General features: G+C 36.6%; 1 protein-coding gene across 13 annotated transcripts in view; it reads right to left on the bottom strand.

The window, feature by feature from the left end:
- The window catches only part of Bnc2 (basonuclin zinc finger protein 2), a 417,193-nt gene that overhangs the window by 16,437 nt on the left and 378,763 nt on the right, over positions 1 to 21,993 (bottom strand). For 7 of the 13 annotated variants that reach the window (XM_063251549.1, XM_063251541.1, XM_063251537.1 and 4 more), the window contains 2 exons: positions 9,112 to 11,081; positions 8,582 to 8,647 (listed from right to left, as the gene is read on the bottom strand). In XM_063251549.1, the coding sequence (XP_063107619.1) occupies positions 8,582 to 8,647; positions 9,112 to 11,081 (2,036 nt within the window). The remainder of the gene's footprint in view (positions 1 to 8,581; positions 8,648 to 9,111; positions 11,082 to 21,993) is intronic. The other 6 variants (XM_063251559.1, XM_063251539.1, XM_063251535.1 and 3 more) reach the window with 2 other exon arrangements.

A 21,993-nucleotide genomic window follows, 5' to 3' on the forward strand; every position in this document is an offset into this window, starting at 1 on the left:
GCCCTGTTCCCTAGCTTTACTTTTGAGTAGTATTTGACACATCCAGGCTTCTCAAGGGTGCTGATTATTCAACAGTACCTGTTGCACTGTAATGTGAGATGAGTGTTACATTGTGAATAGGATTATGTTTTCACAGCACTTGGAAATTTTCTCAATCAGGCAGCTCATGTGGTGTTCAGTTTACTACTGTTGTTAGGTAAAAAAAAGCAAAGCCAGGAGCCCCAGCATCTTTTCAGGATTTACAAAGAAATCCAAGTTGTACTTTTAATTACTCTGGATGAAGTAACCTTCAAATCTTCTATTCCTTGTTTTATTGTCTAACTTGAATGAAGAGTTCAGAAGATGTATTTCCCAAATGATAGGAATGAGTTTTTCTCTTCATATTCAAAATTTTCTTCCATTTTAAAAGTTTTCTTGCCTAGCGTATGTAACACAGAACAACAATTTCTAAGATCATTTTAGGATGAAATACTTCCTAAGGAGGGACATTCAAAAGTGTTTTATATCACTCTAATAGTTAGTTCATGATCTTCCTAGAATGTGACATTATTCCCCAAAGAAACAATATTTTGTATAACAATTAATATTATTTAGCTAAGGCTTACCTAGAATTCTGTGTGGAAAATTAAACTGCTAAAAGCACCCAAACAAAAGAACATAATTTAATTTATAATTTTGTTCAAGTAATGTCAAAACTACTAGCAGAAATATAAAAACTTTAGTGAATCAGCAGTTGTATGCTACTAAACATTTTGCTTTTTAAAAACATTCCAATGGTTTTTATGAAGCTCATTTTAGGTTTTATTTACACAGGCATGATTGGAAGCACAGAATTTTGTATTAAAGAGCTGCTTGTTTCCCCTGGTATTACTAACTGCTCCTAATGTCCCATCCCTACATATGTATGTTGATAATAACACTAATGTTGTGGTATTTCCTGGTGCATCACTGTATAGTGTGGAACCTTTTCAAGAGAGTTAAGTGATCTAAAGAACCACGGAGTTCATCTTGCTGCCCAAGAAATATTAGCAGCTGTCCCAACCTGGTGCTTATATCTCATTTGAAGCATCTTCTCATTCCTGACCAACAAAGAAAATTTCAATAAAGTACTTTTACTGGTTTAACAGCGGTGAACTCCTGGGATTGTCAAAATGCTAAGCTTTTTCCAAGGAGAGAAGAAATCAGCAGCTCAAATATAATTAACCTTCCATTCTCAATGCAAACTGCCACGCACAGGAGCTCTGCAGCCTATTAGTGAAGTTATAATGGCCAACAGGCAGAAGCAAAATTGGTCAAAAAGTTGGCTGCTGCTGTCATATTTTTGGAATTATGATTAATGGTACTAATAATGTGGATGATTACTGATATGTGTATCTCCAGCAGTTTATCATATTGCTCTGGCTGCCTACGTCCACAATAAACAGGATGCTATCATTTACCTCTTTATTGAAGGCAATCCTTCTCTTGAAGGAACATATTCTAATTACTTCGTAATGTTTTATGTCTTAAACATTTTGCAGCTCTGGACCTTGCCAACTGCTTCGTGTCTACCATTGATTAATTACTGAATGTTTAATCAAAATTTAGAACCTAATGTAGCCATTTATGAGCACAACACAGTGCCAAAGTAGTTAGGCTCTGCTCCCAAGTTTAGAGTGTAGGGTTCAAAACCAAATCCCAGTCATGCATGAGAATCCAAGAATTTTACCTTGGGTGCTCTGAGGTTGCCAATTCCATCTCTGCTGATGAATGGAAGGTAATCTAACTACCGGGTAAACGGGCATCTTTACCTACTTTCTCACCACTGGATTTCCTGTCCTCTTTTCCCAATTCCCTAATCCACAGAACACCATTGTTGACTGCTACTGGGGAAAAGAAGGTACTCATGAATATCCGTCATGAGAACAGAGTTTTGAAGTGGTTAAACAAGTGAAAAATAATTTGCTGGGACAAATACATAAGTTTTTTTTTTTTTTTTAATGTGGATTTTTTATGGTACTGTCATACAACCATTCACCGTTGAAGTTAAGTGTTTTTTTAATACCATTACTGAACTGCTGAAATGGATGCTAATATAGCTTGGAGTGCTAATGTCAAGTCCTGGTAATAAAAAAGACAGACTGCTGAATGAAATAATTTCAAGTAAAAAATAGAACAAAAGTGCTCTCTCTCTTGCTCTCCACTTTTATTGAATTGGGACTGACTGAGCCAATTGCTTTAGAAGTCTGTAAAACACAATTACCAGTGAGGGAACTGACCCACCAGTGCCCCCTCAGTGACACAGCGGACTAAAAAGGCAGCGGACTAAGTGTCCCTCCTCAGCTGCCATCTGACCACAGCAGCTTCCTTCTGAAAGCCTGCTGTTCTCATCCCCCAAACGTATCTAATTTTACTTACAAAATCTTCCTATTTTTCATCAAGGTGATAAAGTAACTCCATACATCACTGTCCAAGATGCAGATGTCTCTTCTGGCAATTAAGGATGATCTGTCTTTTGATATTCTTATTTATGTGGGTGTTTATGTAAAAACAGACATATACATTATGTGGGTACATTTAGATGAGACTGTTAGCATAATTTTGAGTAACTGGTCATTATTCAAGTAGATATATTCAATAGCACTTATATAAGTTCCAGTTTAATCACTTGCCTTTTTTTCTCAAGGTAATGTAAAAATTAGAGCAAGTAAGAAAAAGAATTAAACTGGAAGTAGGTAACGTTTTCCCCCTAGTTAATAAAAGAAGTAATAAACTCCATAAACTACTAGAATTAAAATCACTAACACTTCAAGCATAACAGCTTTTTACCAGAAATTTACAACTCTAGTTTTAATTCAAGCAGCTTGCATTAGGACATAAAATCCAGGTATTTTTTAAAAAGTGTAGCTTAATGTGAAGTAACTGAAGGAAAACTGTTCTTTCCTTAGATGTGTTCTTTCTCCCTGATTTAGCTTGTATGCTTCTCTTTCTCATATACATACCTTGGCACTTGAGAATCAAAGTCACTGAACCCCTTTTTATGACACTGTGATTTTTTGGTAAGTACAAAATCCTTTCATATTCTGCCATATGCATTTATTTGAAGCTTGTGGGAGTCTTATGGCCAAAACACTAAATTATTTCTGAGCAGGCTTTTAAAAAACTGAAATGCTTCATGGTTCAACTTTCAGTATGAAATCTGAACAGAGAAAGAAAAGTCTCCTTCCTCTTAGTAAACAGCAAATGATTATTTACAGCAAAAGAATTGGGAAAAGCCTTTCACCTAACAAGGAGTAGACTTACCAGGGTTACACATGAACATTAATACCATATGTGTGCAGTTTTACCTCCCTCTTTGTGGTGGAAAATTGTCTTTTCTTTTTTTTTAGTTCGGACTGTCTACAAAAACAAGTATCTCAAATGAAATTATGTATGAGAAGGACTCAGAACAATAATCTGTCAGAGGACACAATATATTCTGGTGGACCAGACAAAGGTGGAAATCAGGAAAACAATCCTTTTCAGGTGGTGCCATCAAGAAAAACGCTGTCTATGTACTCAGTATGTGCTTTCTTTTCTGGTATTTTTGCCCCAGAAGTTTTGAGAAAATACTGGTGAGAATAGTAGTGCCATTTTTCCTAGAGAAGGTAAGAATAAAGATTATTTGGTAGTGTGACATTTGTGCTGTGGAAGTGGTACAGCCAGAGGAGATTTAATGTTAACTACCATCAACAGAAATTTGTAAAAATCTCTCTGCATCATGCAAAGGATATAACTCACTGGCCATTAAGCTTTGCTGTCTGTTGCAGAGTTTTGAAGACACTGGCAGTGACTAGTGTAGTTCTTGTAGTGGTGGAGTGAAAGGTCAGCAGAGGCTTAAATGAGCTTGTCTTGCATCCAGCTGGGCCAGCAGGAGGTTATTAGGAAGATCTGGAGGCTCACTTTAGGTTTGACAGAGTCTCTCCTCATGATACAAGGAGTCCGTTTTGCTCATTGCTCTTCTCTCAGTGTATTTAAAAAAAAAAAAAAAAAAAAAAACACCGCAGGGACAGGAATGACACCAAAGTTTATCTTTCTCCAAAACTTTTGCTTGAGGAGGGCATGACTAGCAATTACTTAGGAGGGGATTTATTTTGTTTGTTTGCTTTTGATAGAAAGCAATGAAGATAAGTACAAAAGGCCTATTGATCTGCTAGCTCTATTGTGAAATCAAATAGAGTAGCAGGAGGAAAAAAAATCTCTTTCTTAACATTTAGAAGTCAGACAACCTGCACAACTTCACTTTCTAAAAGGACAGGAAAATGCAGAGTTGTAGTTTCACTGGACAAAAACAAAAGAGAACAACAAAAAGGAAATGAAACATGATCTCTTAAAAAACGTTCTTCTGTTGTTCTTGGAGAGGATTAACACATTATATTTGACAGCTAATTATATTAGGCAAATACACTAATACAGTCGTTATCTTGAATTGGTGCTAAGTGGCTCATTTCTTGGAGGTACTGCCTGGTGAATCATGTGTATTTATTGAAAAGCTTTTTCTAGAAAAGTTCTCTATAAGTTTCCAAACATAGAGAATGATGAAAAAGATGAATGTTGCTATGCTGAGAAGGTGATAACAGGAGGCAGGTAACATGTTTTCACATCTTCACCTCTGTTGTTAATGTATGCAGTGGCTCAGCAGAGGTAGCTCATGTTAATTTATTCCTGCACACCTGTACAGAGATGGAAGTCAGGTAATAAGACTAGCAAAAACTCCTCTCTCTGTCTCTGTCTCTGAGCTATACAGAAATCTATATATGAACAAATTTAGTTCTGGAGACATCAGCAGATTTTAATAAACCAAATACAGATGCCTTGCTTCATACAGATCAAGAAGTTTATATGTTTAAATCTGGACTGATTTAACCAGCAGTCAAAGGCACCTGTGATTGCCTCATGTTTATCTATAAATTGCCCTAAACAAATATTATTTATTTTATGTCTACTCATGTGGCTGGATCACCTTTGCTATTCCTTGAAAAATCAAACAGATATGCTCATCTTTCTGATAAAATTTAAGACAAACTTTAGCAATTAGTGGTCACTATTATGAGAACAGAGGAATGTAGATTATGAAACTCATGGAGGATGAAAGAAAGAAACATTTCTTACTAAACATAACATAGTTTTTGACTACAAAGTCATCATTTTAATTGAGAGGGTTTTAAAACTGCCGATCACTGAAACAAATGTAAGCAAATTTTGAATATTAACAAATTATGAAAAGTGTTAAGAAACAGGAGAGAAGAGTATTTATTTGACCTGCCCAATAAAAACCAAATGTAACTTATACTTTGGCTTTTCTTAAATACAGGTGATCCATGGGCCAGTCAGCCTTCTTGAGGATCAAACATTAAGTCAGAGGATGAGAAATAACCAAAGGTGAATTAAGCTAGCTAATTCTGACTATGACGCTACCTTCCAGAAAATTTCCCTTATCAAGATTATAGGTCCAGGTCAGCAAGCCAGAATTTCTCCCTCTGAGCAAATGCTTCATACAGTGTATACTCAAAAGGGCCAGCTTCCTGTTCCCTGGCAGCTCAGCAGCAGAAAACTTAAGGGATAAACAAAGAGAAGGATTTTCAAAATCTAACAGTGTATATAGTGTTATATCAACATACACTGAACACTTAGCAATCAAGAGTATCAGAGTTCTTCACAGAGAAAATTATTTACTTTTCACTTCTATCACTCAGAATAAAAATTATTCTAGCAGCTGCCTAGTAACTGGGCTGAATTAGACTGTGTATATTGGCTTTTTGCTCTTTGTCATTAGCATGGACTGGTCCTCTTGGCTTTTGAACTTATTAAATACACATTCAATTACAACTGACTGTATAGAAAAGAACAGCTTTGACTATGTTGCTTAGAATCCTCCGCCCTGACACACCTTGTGTCTCTTGCCTCTCTTTCTGTCACTTGCTAAAAGAACATTGTAAGCTTTTCAAAGTCTTCAATGTGAATTTATAAAATCTAGGACCATAAGCAAAGACCTATGAAATTTTTTTTTTTTTGGTCAACCTATAACATGGTATTTGATCTTTTTTCATTTCTATCTTATTAATATGCTTATCAGAAGTCCAAAAACACAACTCTTTCATGTCTGCCCACTTTGGAAGAAGCCCAGGGGGACATGCATATAAGTCCACTATGGTATTCTAATCCTAAAGATGAGAACTGGAGGAGGAAGAAGGTGAATCTGCTAGCTTTCTCAAAGGTAGCCTAGTGGCCTTACACATGTCAGCCCTCAACCAAAAAATTATCAAGTACTTAATCTGAACAAGTTTGGAATCAAGGCTGGACGAAACTGAGACCCTGGGGAGACAAAATAAAACAGTTTGAGGACAGCAGTATTAAGACAAAGAAGGGTTTTCTTTGGAAAAGTCTACTGGTTCAAGAAAAAGGCAGAAACTGTGTCTTAGCTTCCCAGTAAATTGAAAAGGGGATAAAACTGAAACACAGGCTCCCTGGAGTTCCTGTGACGAGTATAGTAAAAGTGATGAAAGAGGAAAAAGTAAATCTAAGGGTCTGATCAGAGGAGTGATCCAAGAGGCTTTGTGGATGAAGAGACTGACTCACAGGTGTGACATGAGTTAAGGAAATGAGGGTGAAAGGTTGAAACAGGAATACAAATATGTTCCACAGCCTACCCTGCTGAGATAGTTGATATCCTAATAACATCAATGTTTCCGGGTATGCTTAGTGGTAACTAATTTCACATCATTAATCCCACATCAGATTCAACCAAAATGAACCCTTTTCTTCTTGAAAAAAAAAAAAAAGGTCAAAACTAAAGTTCTAAAGTTTAAAATCTAGAATTCAAAGATTTATGTATTTTTAGAGAGCAAAATTTCACAGTAGGTTAAAAAATGTTTCATTCTACACTATTTTTCCAGTTTGCTTTTCTTCATCATATGGAACAAAACTCCAAAATAAAAAGATGAAGTATAAGTGATATGTCCCCCAAATGTAATGTCTCAATTATCTTTCGAAGTTTGTCATCATCCACAGACTGAACATCTATACTATTCTTACTTAGAATATTCTGGTTAGTCAGTAGGATATTTCTGGTCATTGGCTAAGCTCCTGACAACTTAGAATAAAAATGAAGATTGAAATATTTTTACTATCAATGTTTGTTCACACAAATCAACAGTATATCAACAGTCCTTCCTTATATGCTAGGACATGAACACACCAAAACTTGTATTTTCTAGTGGTTTGAGATATATATATATATATATATATATATATATATATATATATATGAAGTTTGGGATAGGTATGTAGCCTTTCAGTATCACAGCTATTTATTCCAGTATTATGACCTGCAATATTTTCAATGAATCAATTACAACCATGATAGGAATTCATGCAAATAAACTTAAATTTTGGCTTATCTCTATTTCCATAAATATTTATGCAGGTTCTCAAAAGTCTTATTTTCGTTAAAATTTTAATGCATTAACTTCATTATCTGTACATTATTTTAAATTTGAAAGAATTTATTCACAAATTTAGAGGAGATCAGGTATAGTATATTTTATCATTCAAAGAATGGCTATATTATCTGACATATTCTAGGGCAGCCAATGATAACTTAGAACTGAAAATAGCTTTGTAACTATAAACAACTTTTACAGAACAAGATTAATAGGGGGGAGAACAACCTTTAACACACATTTCTCCTTGAAGCATGTTTTAAATTGTGGAGGTAAGCCACTCATTTTTCTTAGATAATTTACCTTTGATGGATTGGGCCTTTCTTATGTCAGTAGAAAGGAAAGTACGTATTTTTAAACATTTATTTGAAAATGGGCTGATCTTTCAAATAAGAAGATAAAGCAATATTACTGCAAAGATATACATTTTAGTGGTACTTTCACAAACATGTCGCTTTGTCAAAGTAGTCTCTCCAACTGATAAGCACTGGAATTTGCATGGCCACTATTTGGAAACTTTCTCAATTTTGTTTGACATATATTCATTTTTGCTTTGTAATAAATTTTTCTCTAGAGGTATTTTTTAAAGACAATTTAAGTCAAAACCCACATCCAATACAATGAGAGGAACTGGTATGTGGCCTATGGTGGGCTTGAGTATTAGGTAAGTGATCTACTGACAGGTGCATTTCCACAAGTGAAGAATAACCATGTTACCTCACCACTGACCACCTGGACAGGGTCCATTTCTATTACACTTTCTTTAGGATTAGTAAGGAACACAGTAGGTTTAGGTCCAGCTGCTTCTGTTTAACTCTATGATTTCAGAGCTGCAGCTCCATAGCTAGAGAGTGATGTCATCTGACGTCTGTACAAAATCTATCCTAACTGATTTCAAAAAACATGCATGCTTCCCCTCTATGCCTAATTCCAATGGTAGATTACATTTCAGAGATGTGCTCAAAGACATTGTGAAGTTAAAATAAAGAATCCTACACAACACCCTTCCCCACATCAACAATTACTTTGGTTCCATTTTCTTTGGACATTTTCATGATTCTTAAAGGACTCACGGATACACTAAATACTCATGTAAGGAATGATAACATTTCTGGTTATACCTACGGAGATGGAGGCTGTCTCGATGTCCTGGACCTACGGTTCTTTCCATCCGTAAATTTCTGTTTCTATATTGGATAAATATGTGTATATGAAGATAATATATTGATTTAATTAAAAAAGCCACAAGGCAAAGCGCATATATATATATATATATATATATATATATATATATATATGAGACAAAATGCAGCTTCTACATAAAGGTTCATGGGGAGGCAGGAAACTGTGTACAGTTAACTTAGTCACACCTAAATGCATGGAAACACATACACACATGTACACAGCGCACAGAGAAAAATGACGTGCATTATTGGGTACAATGGCATATGACTTTGCATGCTTCACCATAACAAGCACCAACTACAACAATCCTTCATGAGCATGGCAGCTTACTTATCATCAGGTCACTGTGGAAAATCTTTACAGTGCCTCAAAAACATCTAAGTTGGATCTTTTAATGTTAAATCCAACATGACTGAAACTGGCACCCTCCTCCCTCAGCAGGAGCAGCCAATGGAGATTTACTGACCTGTCTCTGCTTCGACGAGAAGGGAAGGCAGCATTGCAGCCAGCCACTGTGCAGACATGCATCTCTTTTAAGTGAACATTTCTGTAGTGAAGCTTCACACTGTAGGAGCTTTTAAAACTTTTCTTGCACACATAACAAATTTTTGGGTCTGGGCTGGAACACAGATCTCCTTCTGGGGAGAACTTCTGGGGGCTGCCATAATTCAGAGACGATGTAAAACTTTCATGCAAGGCAGCCATGCTGGCCCCCCCACCATTGTACAGTCCGTACTGGCTCATGTAAAACATGTCGTAAGTGGGATCTGTAAATTCTTCCTTCACCTTGATGACATCCTGGTGAGAGGGCTCACTGTGGTTTTCATCAGGCCTCTCACTATTCATCAGGACTTTTTCATTCACCTCACTGTGAAGGTGCTCATCTCCTTCCATGGATTCCTCACCTAGTTTGGGCTCTGAAGACTCAGACTCATTCTCATAGTCCCGTTCAGGCTCCTGGTCCTCAGATGTCATACTGTCAGCTCTTCTTATTTCAGTCCTTGAAATGCACCGGGTCCTGTTATGCTTAGAAAAGTCCTTCACAGACATGCCTGGGCTCATCTCTTCTTGGGAGTGGCAGTGATTGTCATGGCTCATGTCATTAACCAAAGTTCCACCATCATTGGGGTCATCATCTTCATCATCAAACTCATCAGCAGTATCAATAATTTCCTTCTCAATCTTTACAGGCATGCTTGACTTCCTGGGCTTTTTCTTGGGTGCCAAATCGGCACTGGGCTCATGGGTGGCCATCATCACTGCTGGCACTACTGGCTCAGAGGGTGGTTGGGGGTGCTGTTCCATGGTACCACTAGTTGGAATGATAGGACTGGTGGGGAGGGAGGCTGGAGGACTCACCATTTCCCCTGGAGTGAGTAAACTTCTATAAAATGGAGGAACTGGTTGTACAGTTTTTAGTCCAGAAAATACCAGCTGACTAGGGAGAGGATTCTGTAAGACAGGGTCTAGTGGGGGAGTAGTAAAACCCATAGGGGGCCGGCCAGGGCTTGTGAGTGTGAGATTTGATTTTGTACTTGCTATGACAGGGGTGGCAGCTCCTGATGTGGCTCGAATTAAATCTTTGTCTCGATTATTTCTTAGCATAGGCATATGAAGGCGTGGGTTGGGGTTTGCACTGTGCCGATTACGGCTTCGGAGGGAGCTAAAGACCATGTTGCAACCTTCGATGGTGCAGCGGTGTTTAATCTTTAGGTGAACAGCATTATAATGAATTTTGAGGGTACCTTTGTCATAGAATGTCTTCCCACATGCATTACAGAACACTCTTCCTTTCCTAGAGGCTGATCCCATCCTTCTCATCCGGTGAATCCGGAAAGAGCTTTTCGGGTGTTCAGTTTTGGTTAGATCACTGACTGGAGCAGAATTCTGAATGGGAGAGACACATGTTGGCTCGGTTTTGGGCTCCACATTAGTAATGCTGGTCAGGGCATTTCTATTGGGCGTCTGATCATTCTTATAAGGTGTGGGAGATACTTCTGACTCACTGCTCTCATTATACTCATTTTGGGTCGAAAGGCTTGGTTCTCGGAGCCTCAGTCCAGGTTGCTCTAAAAGTAGCCCATTTGGAGGCAACCCTAGAAGTGGAGCTGAGACAGGATTTATATACTGGAATGGAAGCAGAAATGCAAGGCTGTTTGGGATGTTTTCAAAGTGATGAATGCTGGAAGGATTGCTATTCTCTAAGTGAGCAAGGAGGCTGGGACTCCTGGTGCGATTATTGCTCTCAATAAAAGTCCTTATATCTGAGTCTGTCTTTGAAGATGGTACAGCGACAGCCTGCCCTTCTTTCTCCTGAATTGCCATCAGCTCCACAATGGATTTGGTTTCTCCAAACCGCAGAAACTGCTGAAGGGTGATGATTTCTTCTTCTCGAGACATGATGGCCCAGCGGTCTAGCACCTTGCCGGCAGCATCCTACAGGCCACATCAAAAAAAATAACAAAAACAAACATAAAAACTTATTGATTGTGCATAATTATTCAAGCAACTAAAAGTGCTCTGTCTGCTCATGAAACACTGAGAAAGAGCACAAAACAACATGCAAGCACTGTTAATAGAAGTCAACCCACAAAGCAAACTTTTCTGCCATGCAACTGTAGTCATTAGAGTCACAGAGAAACAGATTGAGTTTAATAATGTCAAAGCAAACAAAATGTAGACCACTGGGGCTCTGTGATCTAAAATGCCTTCAGTACTGCTATTTTAACAACAATGATTTATATACTATGTAACTATTTAGCATATATTAGTATGACATGAAGTCTTGCTGTGCACTCAGTATAAATGCAAAAAATGGTACCTGAGTCCTTATTAAATAGTGACACCCAAGGAAGGTATTAAGTACAGTGTGCCAAATTTATTCTTCGACCCAAGTGGACATGACACTGGATTCAATGATGGAAATTCCTTTAAATGGGAGTTATGTGAATTTCTGATTAAAAAAAGATGAGTAAAGTAGCATTACCCCATAGACCCCCATTACTGAACTGCATTTTTTTTCTTTTTTAAATGGCTATATTTTAGTATCATTTAATAGTCAGCAATTTCATTAGATACAATAAGGGAAATATCACTTTTGCAAGATAATTGTATTTTTTCTAAAAACGGCTTGTAATTCTACGATTCAAAGTTTGAGTTAGACTTAAAAGTATTTGACTTTTTTATGATCTTGTTATAAATGACAGTTATAGATATTTGAAAAGTAAACATGTGATGGATTTAGATAGAATAAATGTGTAAAAACTGTCTCTTAGCATCCTCCTCTGATAGCAAAGGGAGTCCACAGAGACTCCACATCAGCAATCATCAGACTATGTGTTGTTAAATATACATTAAAAAGCATTTCGCACTTTCATTTTTGCTAGTAACTATGAGATTTGCCTGGAGGTAGGACTTAAAAATCCTGCAATGTAATGTCAGGAATCCATTTCAGCATGGATCGGGAGAAATCTATTCAAACACTTAAATAATGATCCATAATTTTATAAAGTGCCATTTTTTAGACCCACCAATTCAGGGCTTTTCGCAACTCTCTGAATGACACTTGCTTCAATCCTGATGACCAATCTAGGAAAACAAAACCGTTCTGAAGAACAAAATGAGGCTGGGAGTGTAGCTCAGTGATGTTGTATATGTTTCACTTCCAGAAGGCACCTAGATTCAATCTCCAGCCCCCAAACAAACAAATGACATGACACTTTAATTAATGACAAAGGGAAAATCGTAACTTCCAAGCAGTAAAAATCTAACAAAAGCCCTAAAAGAGTGGTGAGAGTCAAATCCATGGTAGAAAAACGTTGATGGTCTAGTCTTTCTGATGGGATACACTGACAGGGTATGTTGTAACTTTGGTGGCATTCTGGTTAAAAATGTACCTAACCCAATCATGAGAAAATGTCAGGCAAACCAACATTGTGAAGCATTCTATGAAGTATGGACAGCATTCTTTGAAATATAAAGGTCAGGAAAAATTAAGGAATGGTTACAGATAAGATGGGATTCATAAGACATAGTTATGTGATCCTAAGTCAGAAAATGGACATTAGTCAAAAAATCTAAAGACACCAGTTAATAGTTCTATATAAACCTATTGTTTTCTGGTTTTGATAATTGCCTTAAAAAGTAAGTGATATAACACTAGGACAACAGAATGAGGGGTACAAGGAACCTGTTCTATTTTTGCAATGGAAAAAAGGGGTTCCTCAGTCTTTGGATATAAAATTTCCTTTGGATCAAAATCATAATTTAAAACATCCCACATATTTTCAATAAGGCTGAGGCAGGAGGGTCACTGTGATTCAAGGCCAGCCTGAACTCTAGCAAAACCGAGTCTCAAAAAGACAAAAAAATTGACCTTCAGATCAAAAGATCAAATAGTCTCTTAAAACTAGCTGGCCATAACAGTCATATAACGATGTGTACCTAGCAACTCCCCATGATTCTAGAGTCCTCAAATAGTCATTTTTTAAAATGGTCACTAATAGCTATTGATTTTTCTCAAATAACCTGCTGCTGCCCTGTGGAATAGAAAGAACAAAAAGAAGTGTTGGCATTGTAGATACATAGAAAAGTAAATTGTGACTTTATACAGGTTATCTCATTTGAATTGCATCATAGCTTCTAGAGTTCAGTGAATGCTTAACAGATGAGAAATGAGAGGTGAAGAAATAAATATAAGACGGCTTGTTAAGGTTGACAAGATGCTAACTTCAGGATGTTGAATCCTGAAATTCTGAAACTAAGTTCACTGTGGGTCTCAACAAAGCTCGGTGACAGTTTTTCTATGATACCCTTTCCCAGTTGAACACACTGAGCATATGATACTAAGGGGTAGAACTCATCACGAACAAGGCTACAGGGCACAAAATGTCCTCTTCTACACTATTTTTCTTTTCACATCATATCCACACTCTTGTTGGCTCTGTTCTGGAGCCTTTCACTACAGGTTGCTTCTAAGGCTGAAACTCTGAGCGTATGACAGTTCCATCTTCCCCAGGTTCTTCCTATGTAGCATGCACAAATCTGTATGTCAATAATAGTCTTAGAGGCTGGCAGCTTCTGGTATTAAAATGCACCTCAGAGGCCACAGCAATTGACCTCCCCTCCTGAGGCATCTCATTTCCCGTATTCTCTTGCCTCTCTTCTCCCAATACTGTACAGAAATCCCGTACGGTTTCACTTTTTCCACTGGCCTTCCATAATGCCTGGTGCTATTTGTAAAAACAAACCTTTCAGACTCTCGTTTGATCATGAATAGCTGTCCTTGCTAAAATGGAGATTGTGATATTAAGTCACTTAATTTTGGGTAGAATAGGTATAGGTAGGCAAGATTTAGAACCATGCCAGTTTTGCCTAATCATAAAAGATAGGCTTCATTTATAGCAGTAACAGAGGCAGAAATTTATATTTACACAGAACTGTAACATAATGTCTTTTACAAATGTACTTAACAGCACAGTATCTACATATACCTCCAAACTGGACTACAGTTTGGGGTATTTTGTGGATCCATAAAACATAAAGTGACACAAAAGTTATTAGCTCAGCGGCATAAGCACCTGCCTTACAAGCAGGCAGTTGTGAGTTCGATCCCCGGTACTGATAAAAAGGAATAAGACAAAAAAAAATTCATATTTGACCAAGATTACTTAAGAACATCATATTCATAAATAGAGAAACCGAAAAACAAAGATAATCTTTTTATGCGATACAATGTATCTGTAGGCTTCTTGGTGAAAACGGCTATCAATTTTAGAGTATCCATGGATGAAATGTTAGGAATTAAAAATCTTCAAAGGCAATAAGGCCCAGGTTTTTTCTGAAGACCTTTGTGACAGAAATAAGCATGGTTTGGTGTGGTGATTCTCAAACAATGGCTTAAGCGTTACTTTTCTCTCATTGCTGACACAAAATACCCCAACACCAAAAGTTAAGGGAGGAAAGGTTTATTTGGCTCAAAGTGTGCAGAGGTTTCAGTCCATAATCAGCTGATTCCAAAGCAGGGTGGTGTGGCAGAGGGGCAGAAGTCCGTGGTGATGGCAGTTACCAAAAGCAAAAAGAGCAAGAAGAAAAGACTCTTTTTATCCCTTATATTGTACATAGGCCTCATCCATAATCCCAGCATTGGACCATGAATTGCAAATTTTAGAAGCCTGCCCCCATGACTGCAGGAGGCTCTGGGTTGGGGGGGGGGCGGCATCTAAACACAAACCATAACAAGCCTCTGCTGTGAAAGCAAAAATTTCAAGAATGGTCTACATAGTATTCAAGATGAACAGTGTCAGTCCAAGAACTTTCCAAGTAATATTCTGAGTAACCATGTGGAAACCTTTAAGACAACTGATACTGATGCAATAATTGAATGCAGATTTTTAAAGAATTTCATTGCATTTAACTTTAGTATTAACTCAGACTCATTAAGGGAAAAAACTAGCTATCCTCCCTTATAATAGTGTGACCATTATGGATAGTCAAATAAACTTCACCAAAAGAAACAGCAGTTATAAAGAAAATTAGATATTATGAAATCAATATTATTAAAACAAAAATCCAGTCTACTCTTAGACCAGTATGAAGACCTGACTACTGAACAACCCATACTGCGACACTGATTTTTTGTGCACGAGTAAGTTAATATTAGAATATATAACTAACTGGACTCTTATTCTTTCTAGGAAAATTTGTAGTTGGTAAGTCAATTCCTTGAGACTTTCCCATCTGTAACCAGGATTCATTGAACTAACAACCCATTAGTTTGGGAAATGCCAGTTATAAAAATGAGGACAGTATGACTTACCCCATTAAATTAAATGCAAGGTATTATTATAAGCATTGGTGTCCTGTGAAAATACTGGATATGCTGATAATTAAAAGTTGCATAACACCAAATAATTCAGATTATAAACAAGTTTTACTGGTTCAAAAAAGTATAAAGCACTTAAAATATTTACATCTACGCATATTATATGAACAGACTTTCTTTTATTATTTTACTCAAACTGGTAGGCTACTCAGTTGTTACATGGCTCTACAGAGTGAATTTTTCCTGCCTGGGGCTAGCAATCAGACCAAAGGCCTTATGCATACCAAGTAAGTGGTCTATCACTATGTCTTTGATTTATTTCACACCTAGATTTGCACAGTATACTTTGCCAAATTATTTTATCACAACCCTGCCGGCAATTTATTTTTATAACCAGTGGCTCACAGAAATTTGTTTTTCTTCCTGGATCAATTCAAACATCCAGGTAAGGGTAACAGTTTTTGGTATAGAAATCACCAAATTCCATGTCCACCTAAGTACTCTACCAAGTAAAATTTCACAGTAATTGCTGAGATAAAAAACTAGTAAGAAAATGCTATGCAAAACTGAAATTTTATCAGGTTTTCTAGATGGCTATGTCCTAACGACAGTTTCAGGACAGCTATGTAATGGAATACTACTGGGCAATAAAAAGGAATAAATTACTGATACATGCTAAAACATGGATAAAACTCAAAAGCATTATGTTCTGGACTCTCAAAGATGACATACTATATGATTAAAATCACTGAAAATCTTGAAAATCTTTATAGGCATATAAAGATTTAGTGAATGTTAGGGGTCATATATTGGGAGAAAGAGTATGAGGAATCTTTCTGGAGTGATGGAAATGTTCTGATTCATGATTACGTTGTTGTTTATATGAACATAATGGTTGCATGGTTAAAAAAAGCAGTAGCTTTATTATACGTAAAGTACACCTCAATGGAATTCTAAAATCATGCAAACTCCATGAACTCTCATACTTACACATAACTCAATTAATTTTTGCTCCTTGTATTAGATTATGACCAGAACACAAGCACACAAATTTGTATTCTCTGTTAGTAGACTGTGGCAAGCAATCCATTGTGACATGAGGAATAAATACATGAATTTATTTTTTACCCAGAATGATGTTTTTTGCTAATATTTTACACAAGGACTTATTGTAGTAACTCACTTAGAAATAATATTACATGTGTCTCAGTGTTACATGTTCTATGGATCTTTACTAGTTTACAAGTTTATGGATTTTTACTAATGGAGTATATAATCATAAAACTTTGAAAACTGGTTCTCTACAAATGTACAGCAGGCACATATTGTATGTACTATGTGTACACACCTTCCTCACAAAAACTGTTGAGAACTTGATAACCTGACTTTCCCGTGTCTCTTTTGGCCTTTGTGCTAGCCTCTTTGTTAATGGACTCGTATTAGAGTGTGACCCAGAAATTAGGAAGTATATCATTCTGGGTGACCTGAAAAGCAAATGATGGGCTTAGACCATTATCTCAGATGGTATAAACAGGAGCATTCCATCAGCTTAACAGATGGGAGTCAGGAAACAGAGCTCACGGATACAACTTTTTGTTTAGAGAAAGGAACAGAAGTAGTTAGTGGGTGATATTCTGGGAAAAGATGCCTCTGGATATTACACACAGAACTGAGGGAAAAACATGCACAATTCATAAAATTTTTAGTATTCCTCTTTTCCATTCTTCTGTCAATTACCTATTTTAAAACTAAGATGGGTCCATATGCAACAAGTAAATATTTGAATTTGAAATTGTTATTCTAAAGTCAAGATGACTTTTTAACCACTTAGCCAAAAGTTTAACTGCTTTGGGTGTGCTCTACTGTTTTAGAACCTCCCCCACACTTTAAAAATTATGTTTATCTCTTTAATTTATTTGACTTGGCATTCTTAAAAGCATGCATGGGTCAGTGTTTGTGTGTCTGTGTGAAGGCAGCTGTATATCAGCGTGAGCATGTGTATTTTAAGCATATGGTATTTTTGGTAGAGGAGTACCAGGAATCGAACTCAGGACCTCACGCTTGCCAGGCAGGTGTTGTGCAACTGAGTTAAATCTCCTGCCCTGTGTATTTGAAAGTAGGCAAAAGGGGAGATGAATAAAAATGATGACACAAAAAAAATTCTTTTTGAGAATAATAGATTCTGGGAAGCACTTAGGGAATTTTTCAAGCAATGTTGTGCTAATTTCTGAGAAACACTTGAACTTATGTGGGAAAAGAACTTGGCATGCTTATTTGTTTTAGTAAATTTACATTTAAACATATTTCTATCTGGGTATTGCCCGAGAAAGATGCACCACAGCATACAATATACAGTGAAGCAGTTTGGTTGTGTAAGTAAACAAAATCATGCCATTTTGTATTCACAGAAAACTTTTTTTATGTGACTGTGCTTTTCCAGTATTTCAGGCTAGTGTTTCTAACAGGCCAGCTGAAACAACTGTGATACATGTAGGCAGAATGAAACATATTCATTTATACCATGGTCACACCAAATGGTTCAAATTACTTTTTTTAATCAACATTTCTGGTAATGAAAATTCTACTCAATTTCCATGATTTAGAAATTTTTATTGCAGAATTTCTTAAGAGCATATTTTGTCTTCAAAATGCAATGTTGAATAATTAGCTGTTTCTTCCTCTTTTCTCTAGAACATAGATGTCTCAATGATCAGGATGTAGCACAAATAGAAAGGAAGGCTTCCAAATAAAAACCAAGACTAGACTTTACTTGCGAGCATTTATTCATGTGAATCTCTCTTTTGGAAATCAACTATGCTTTCCTCATCAACCCAAGACAGTCACTGCCTTGAGGAGAGTATACCCAGTTTACTGTGATTGTCAAAATTGATGCTAAACTCAGTATGTCCAGATTACAGAGAACTTGATTTGAAGTCTTTCCTATTTCTCTTCTCTTACCTCAAGGAATAATGAATGCTATAGAAATATCCACCATTGGATGGAAACTTGGGAGCTCTCAGAAAGCATTACAACGAAGTTTTCCAGGGCTGGGTTTATACCTTAAGTGGTAAAGTCCTTGCTTACTATGCAAAAGACCTGGTTTTGATTCCCAGAACCAAAAATAAGAAAAAAAAGTTCAGTTAATATAATAAATCTTATTAGTACTTCTTTGCTGACATGCTAACACTTAAATTTCTCTAAAAATATTGTTTATATATAGTAATTGGAATTTGAAAAGAGATACGTATCACCAGCGCATGTATACAGAAACGCACATGAACATTGGGGCTACCCTTTTGGCTCATTCCTACTGTATACAAACCTCATAATACACAGGTCTTATACAGCATTGCTGTGCGTGACTTTAGGTGGTATACTGAGGTGCACCATATCAACCTACTTGTGAAAGTACAAAAATCATCTCTCCTTGGATAGAACGGTAAAACTGAGGAACATGGCCCTTGAAGACACCTGATAATAAAAGCATATAGCAATGTTCGTGACTTTTAGGTCTTTGCTTTTTCACATTATTTTCAAATATACAAATATCTATAACATATTATTCTGTTTTACCTTTGAAAATATTTTTGTAGGGAAAAAGCATTGTTAAAAAAATGGTACTGATGTAAGCCCAGAGAAGGCCAGCAGCTCCAGGGAGAAAGAATGAGCCAGGCCAGTGGTGCTAGACCTAAGGAAAGTCCACAATTATTGCAATTGCAAAAAAGGTGTGTGTATTTTACTCTGAAAGTGACTCCTTCCATATGGCAGGCTAGAAGGCTAGGTCTGGAGAAGAAACCCAGTGCAGCACCTGCCATATTTGAGAGTGAAAAGCAAGAGCCATTTTGGGAAATGGTTAATTGTTCAAGACTGAGCTACAGAACAACTGTACTACAGAGTTTCTGGAGTCACCTTATCACAGTGACTAGTAGAAGACAGTCACAAGAAACAGCTGATGGGAGGCTGTGGGCTAGATACAGATCCTATGAGAAGTTTAAAATCAGCCAAGCAGGACATGGGGCTCTTGCCCTTTGAAACGAGACCACAGCCTGCTATGAGCGGATTGAGGAGGGGGCAAAGTCTGAAGGTGCTGGCATTAAGTCCAGCAAACTGCTGTGATCCTCCACTTCACCCTCACACGCCATGCTGTGTACATTCAACACAGAGCTCAGCGGTCAGTTTCTTTTCCCCATCTACCAATATGATCAGAGATACACATCAGCTTGGATACCTTCCACAGCCTGGGTGTACAAACAAGGGGGCCTCTGGAGTAGTGGGAGCACCTCAAAAACTCATAGGCCATAAAGTGAGGTGGAGAAAGCTGGGATGTGGAGTCTGCAGAGACACATGGAAACTAGAAGAGGTTGAAGTGTATACAACCATAGGGCTGAAACCACTAACTACCCATGTTCAGGAGGAAAGGCCCAGAGGATGCAAGATTCACACCCAGAAATCTAAGTGTGGAAACAGGTCTTAATAGTGTCCCAGACTATTGTCCCATACCTGGTGGATTTCAATACAAGTAAATCCTGAGAAGAAATCACTCATTAAAAAACTGAAGAATTTTTAACATTTTTGAACTCATTTCTCTTTATTAGTTCTTTGGAGTTTTTTCTCCTTTACTTTTTATTTTTTTCTGTCTTTTCTTTCTTCTTCTTTTCTTCTATTACTTTTAATTGTATTAATTTTCCCTTACTCCTTAATAAGATCCTTTATTTCATTTTTCTCTCCACTTTCTTGACTTTGTTTTCTTTATTTTCAAGTTTTACTTCTTCCATTTTCCCCTTCTACATCCCCACTAGCTTTACTAATATTGTCTTGTTAATCTTTAGATACTTAGTTGACTTTATGCTATTACTATTGAATTCTTGTCTATTTTCAATAGTAGAATAGTCATTGTATTTAGTAGGCATTTATTCTATGTCAATATCTGGTTTATTCTTGTGTCTATAATTATAGATCTCTTCTATTGGTAAAGGTAGTACAATGGTAGCTTTTATTGATTCTTATATGTCAATACCAATTTGTTTTTATGTAATTATTGTAGCTGATTTGTTGCTATTGCCAGAGTGGCATAGCTGTTGTTACTGTTTTTTTTGCCATATGCCAATATATGATTTGTCTTTGTGTCATCAACAATACTGTGGTTGATTTCCAGAGAACTAGATACTGGGCCAATTGCACTGCACATTCCTGTCCCCAAAATAGAGACTGTCAGATGCTGGGAAAGAGGCAAATGTGTATAGTTATCCATCTCCACAGCACTTCACAAGAAAACAGACACTAAACAGCTCTTCATACCACCAACAAAGTTTTTCCACTGTAATCATCCTTCAGTTCACTTCAGCACACACACATACAAAAACTGTAAAAACATGAGGAAATCAGGCAGAAGGGAGGAGATGGGGGAGGAGGAGGAGGAGGAAGAGGAGTCAGCAATAGGAGAGCAATGCAATGACAAGAATAAGTCAATGGTTTTCAATAATAACTCTCAATGTGAACAGTCTCAACCCCTGAATCAAAAGACAAATTGACAGACTGCTCAGAAAACGATTCCTAACAGTAAGTACACTGTATATAAGAAACCAATGTAATCAAAAAAGAAATTCATAGACTAAAAAAAAAAAATCAAAGACTACAAAAACAACATTCCATACAATAGGAACTCAAAAACACTTTTTTAAACAAAATGGACTTTAAGGCAAAACTGATCAGAAGAGGCAAAAAAAGGTCATTATATATTGGTTGAGAGAATAGTTCAACAGGAAGAAGTAATAATTAGAAATATATATGCACTGAACACTGGTACACTCACTTCTTAAGACAAACACTACTAAACATAAAATATCAGATAAATATCAACGCAATAATACCAGGGGACCTCAATATCTCACTATCACAAATAGACCAACTGGACAGACAATCAACAAAGAAATGTCAAAATTGAACTATATTTTCAAACAAATGGACTTAATAGATACCTTCAAAATGTTCTATCTAGTAACAGAATACACATTCGTCTTAACAGCACATGGAATTTTTTTCAAAATAAGACTACTTACTGCTCCACAAAGTATGCTTCGCAAAATAAAAGAATAGAAATTATCCCATGCATATAATAAATCAGACACACAAGATCATAATATGATTAAACTAGAAAACAATGGGAAAATAAACCATAGGAATTATGAAATACATGAAGATTAAAGAACATACTTCTCAATAATCAAAGGGTCACAAGAAGAAATCAAGGAAGAAATTAGACATTCCCTGCAATCAACAACACTAGTACAACATACCAGGACTTTATGGGACACTATGAAAGCAATCTCAAAAGGGAAATTTATAGTTGTGAATGCACACATCAGAAAAATAGAATGAGACCAAATAAATTACCTAATGATGCATGTCAAGTCTTAGAAAAACAATCCAAATCCAAAGCAAGTACAAAGAAGGAAATTTTAAAGATCAGAGCAGAAATTCATAAAACTGATACGAAAAGTAAAATACAAAGAAACAATGACTCAA

This window comes from Cavia porcellus, unplaced genomic scaffold, assembly GCF_034190915.1.
Source record: "Cavia porcellus strain 051 isolate PalLab524CR breed Dunkin Hartley unplaced genomic scaffold, mCavPor4.1 scaffold_1, whole genome shotgun sequence".
Classification (NCBI taxonomy): domain Eukaryota; kingdom Metazoa; phylum Chordata; class Mammalia; order Rodentia; family Caviidae; genus Cavia; species Cavia porcellus.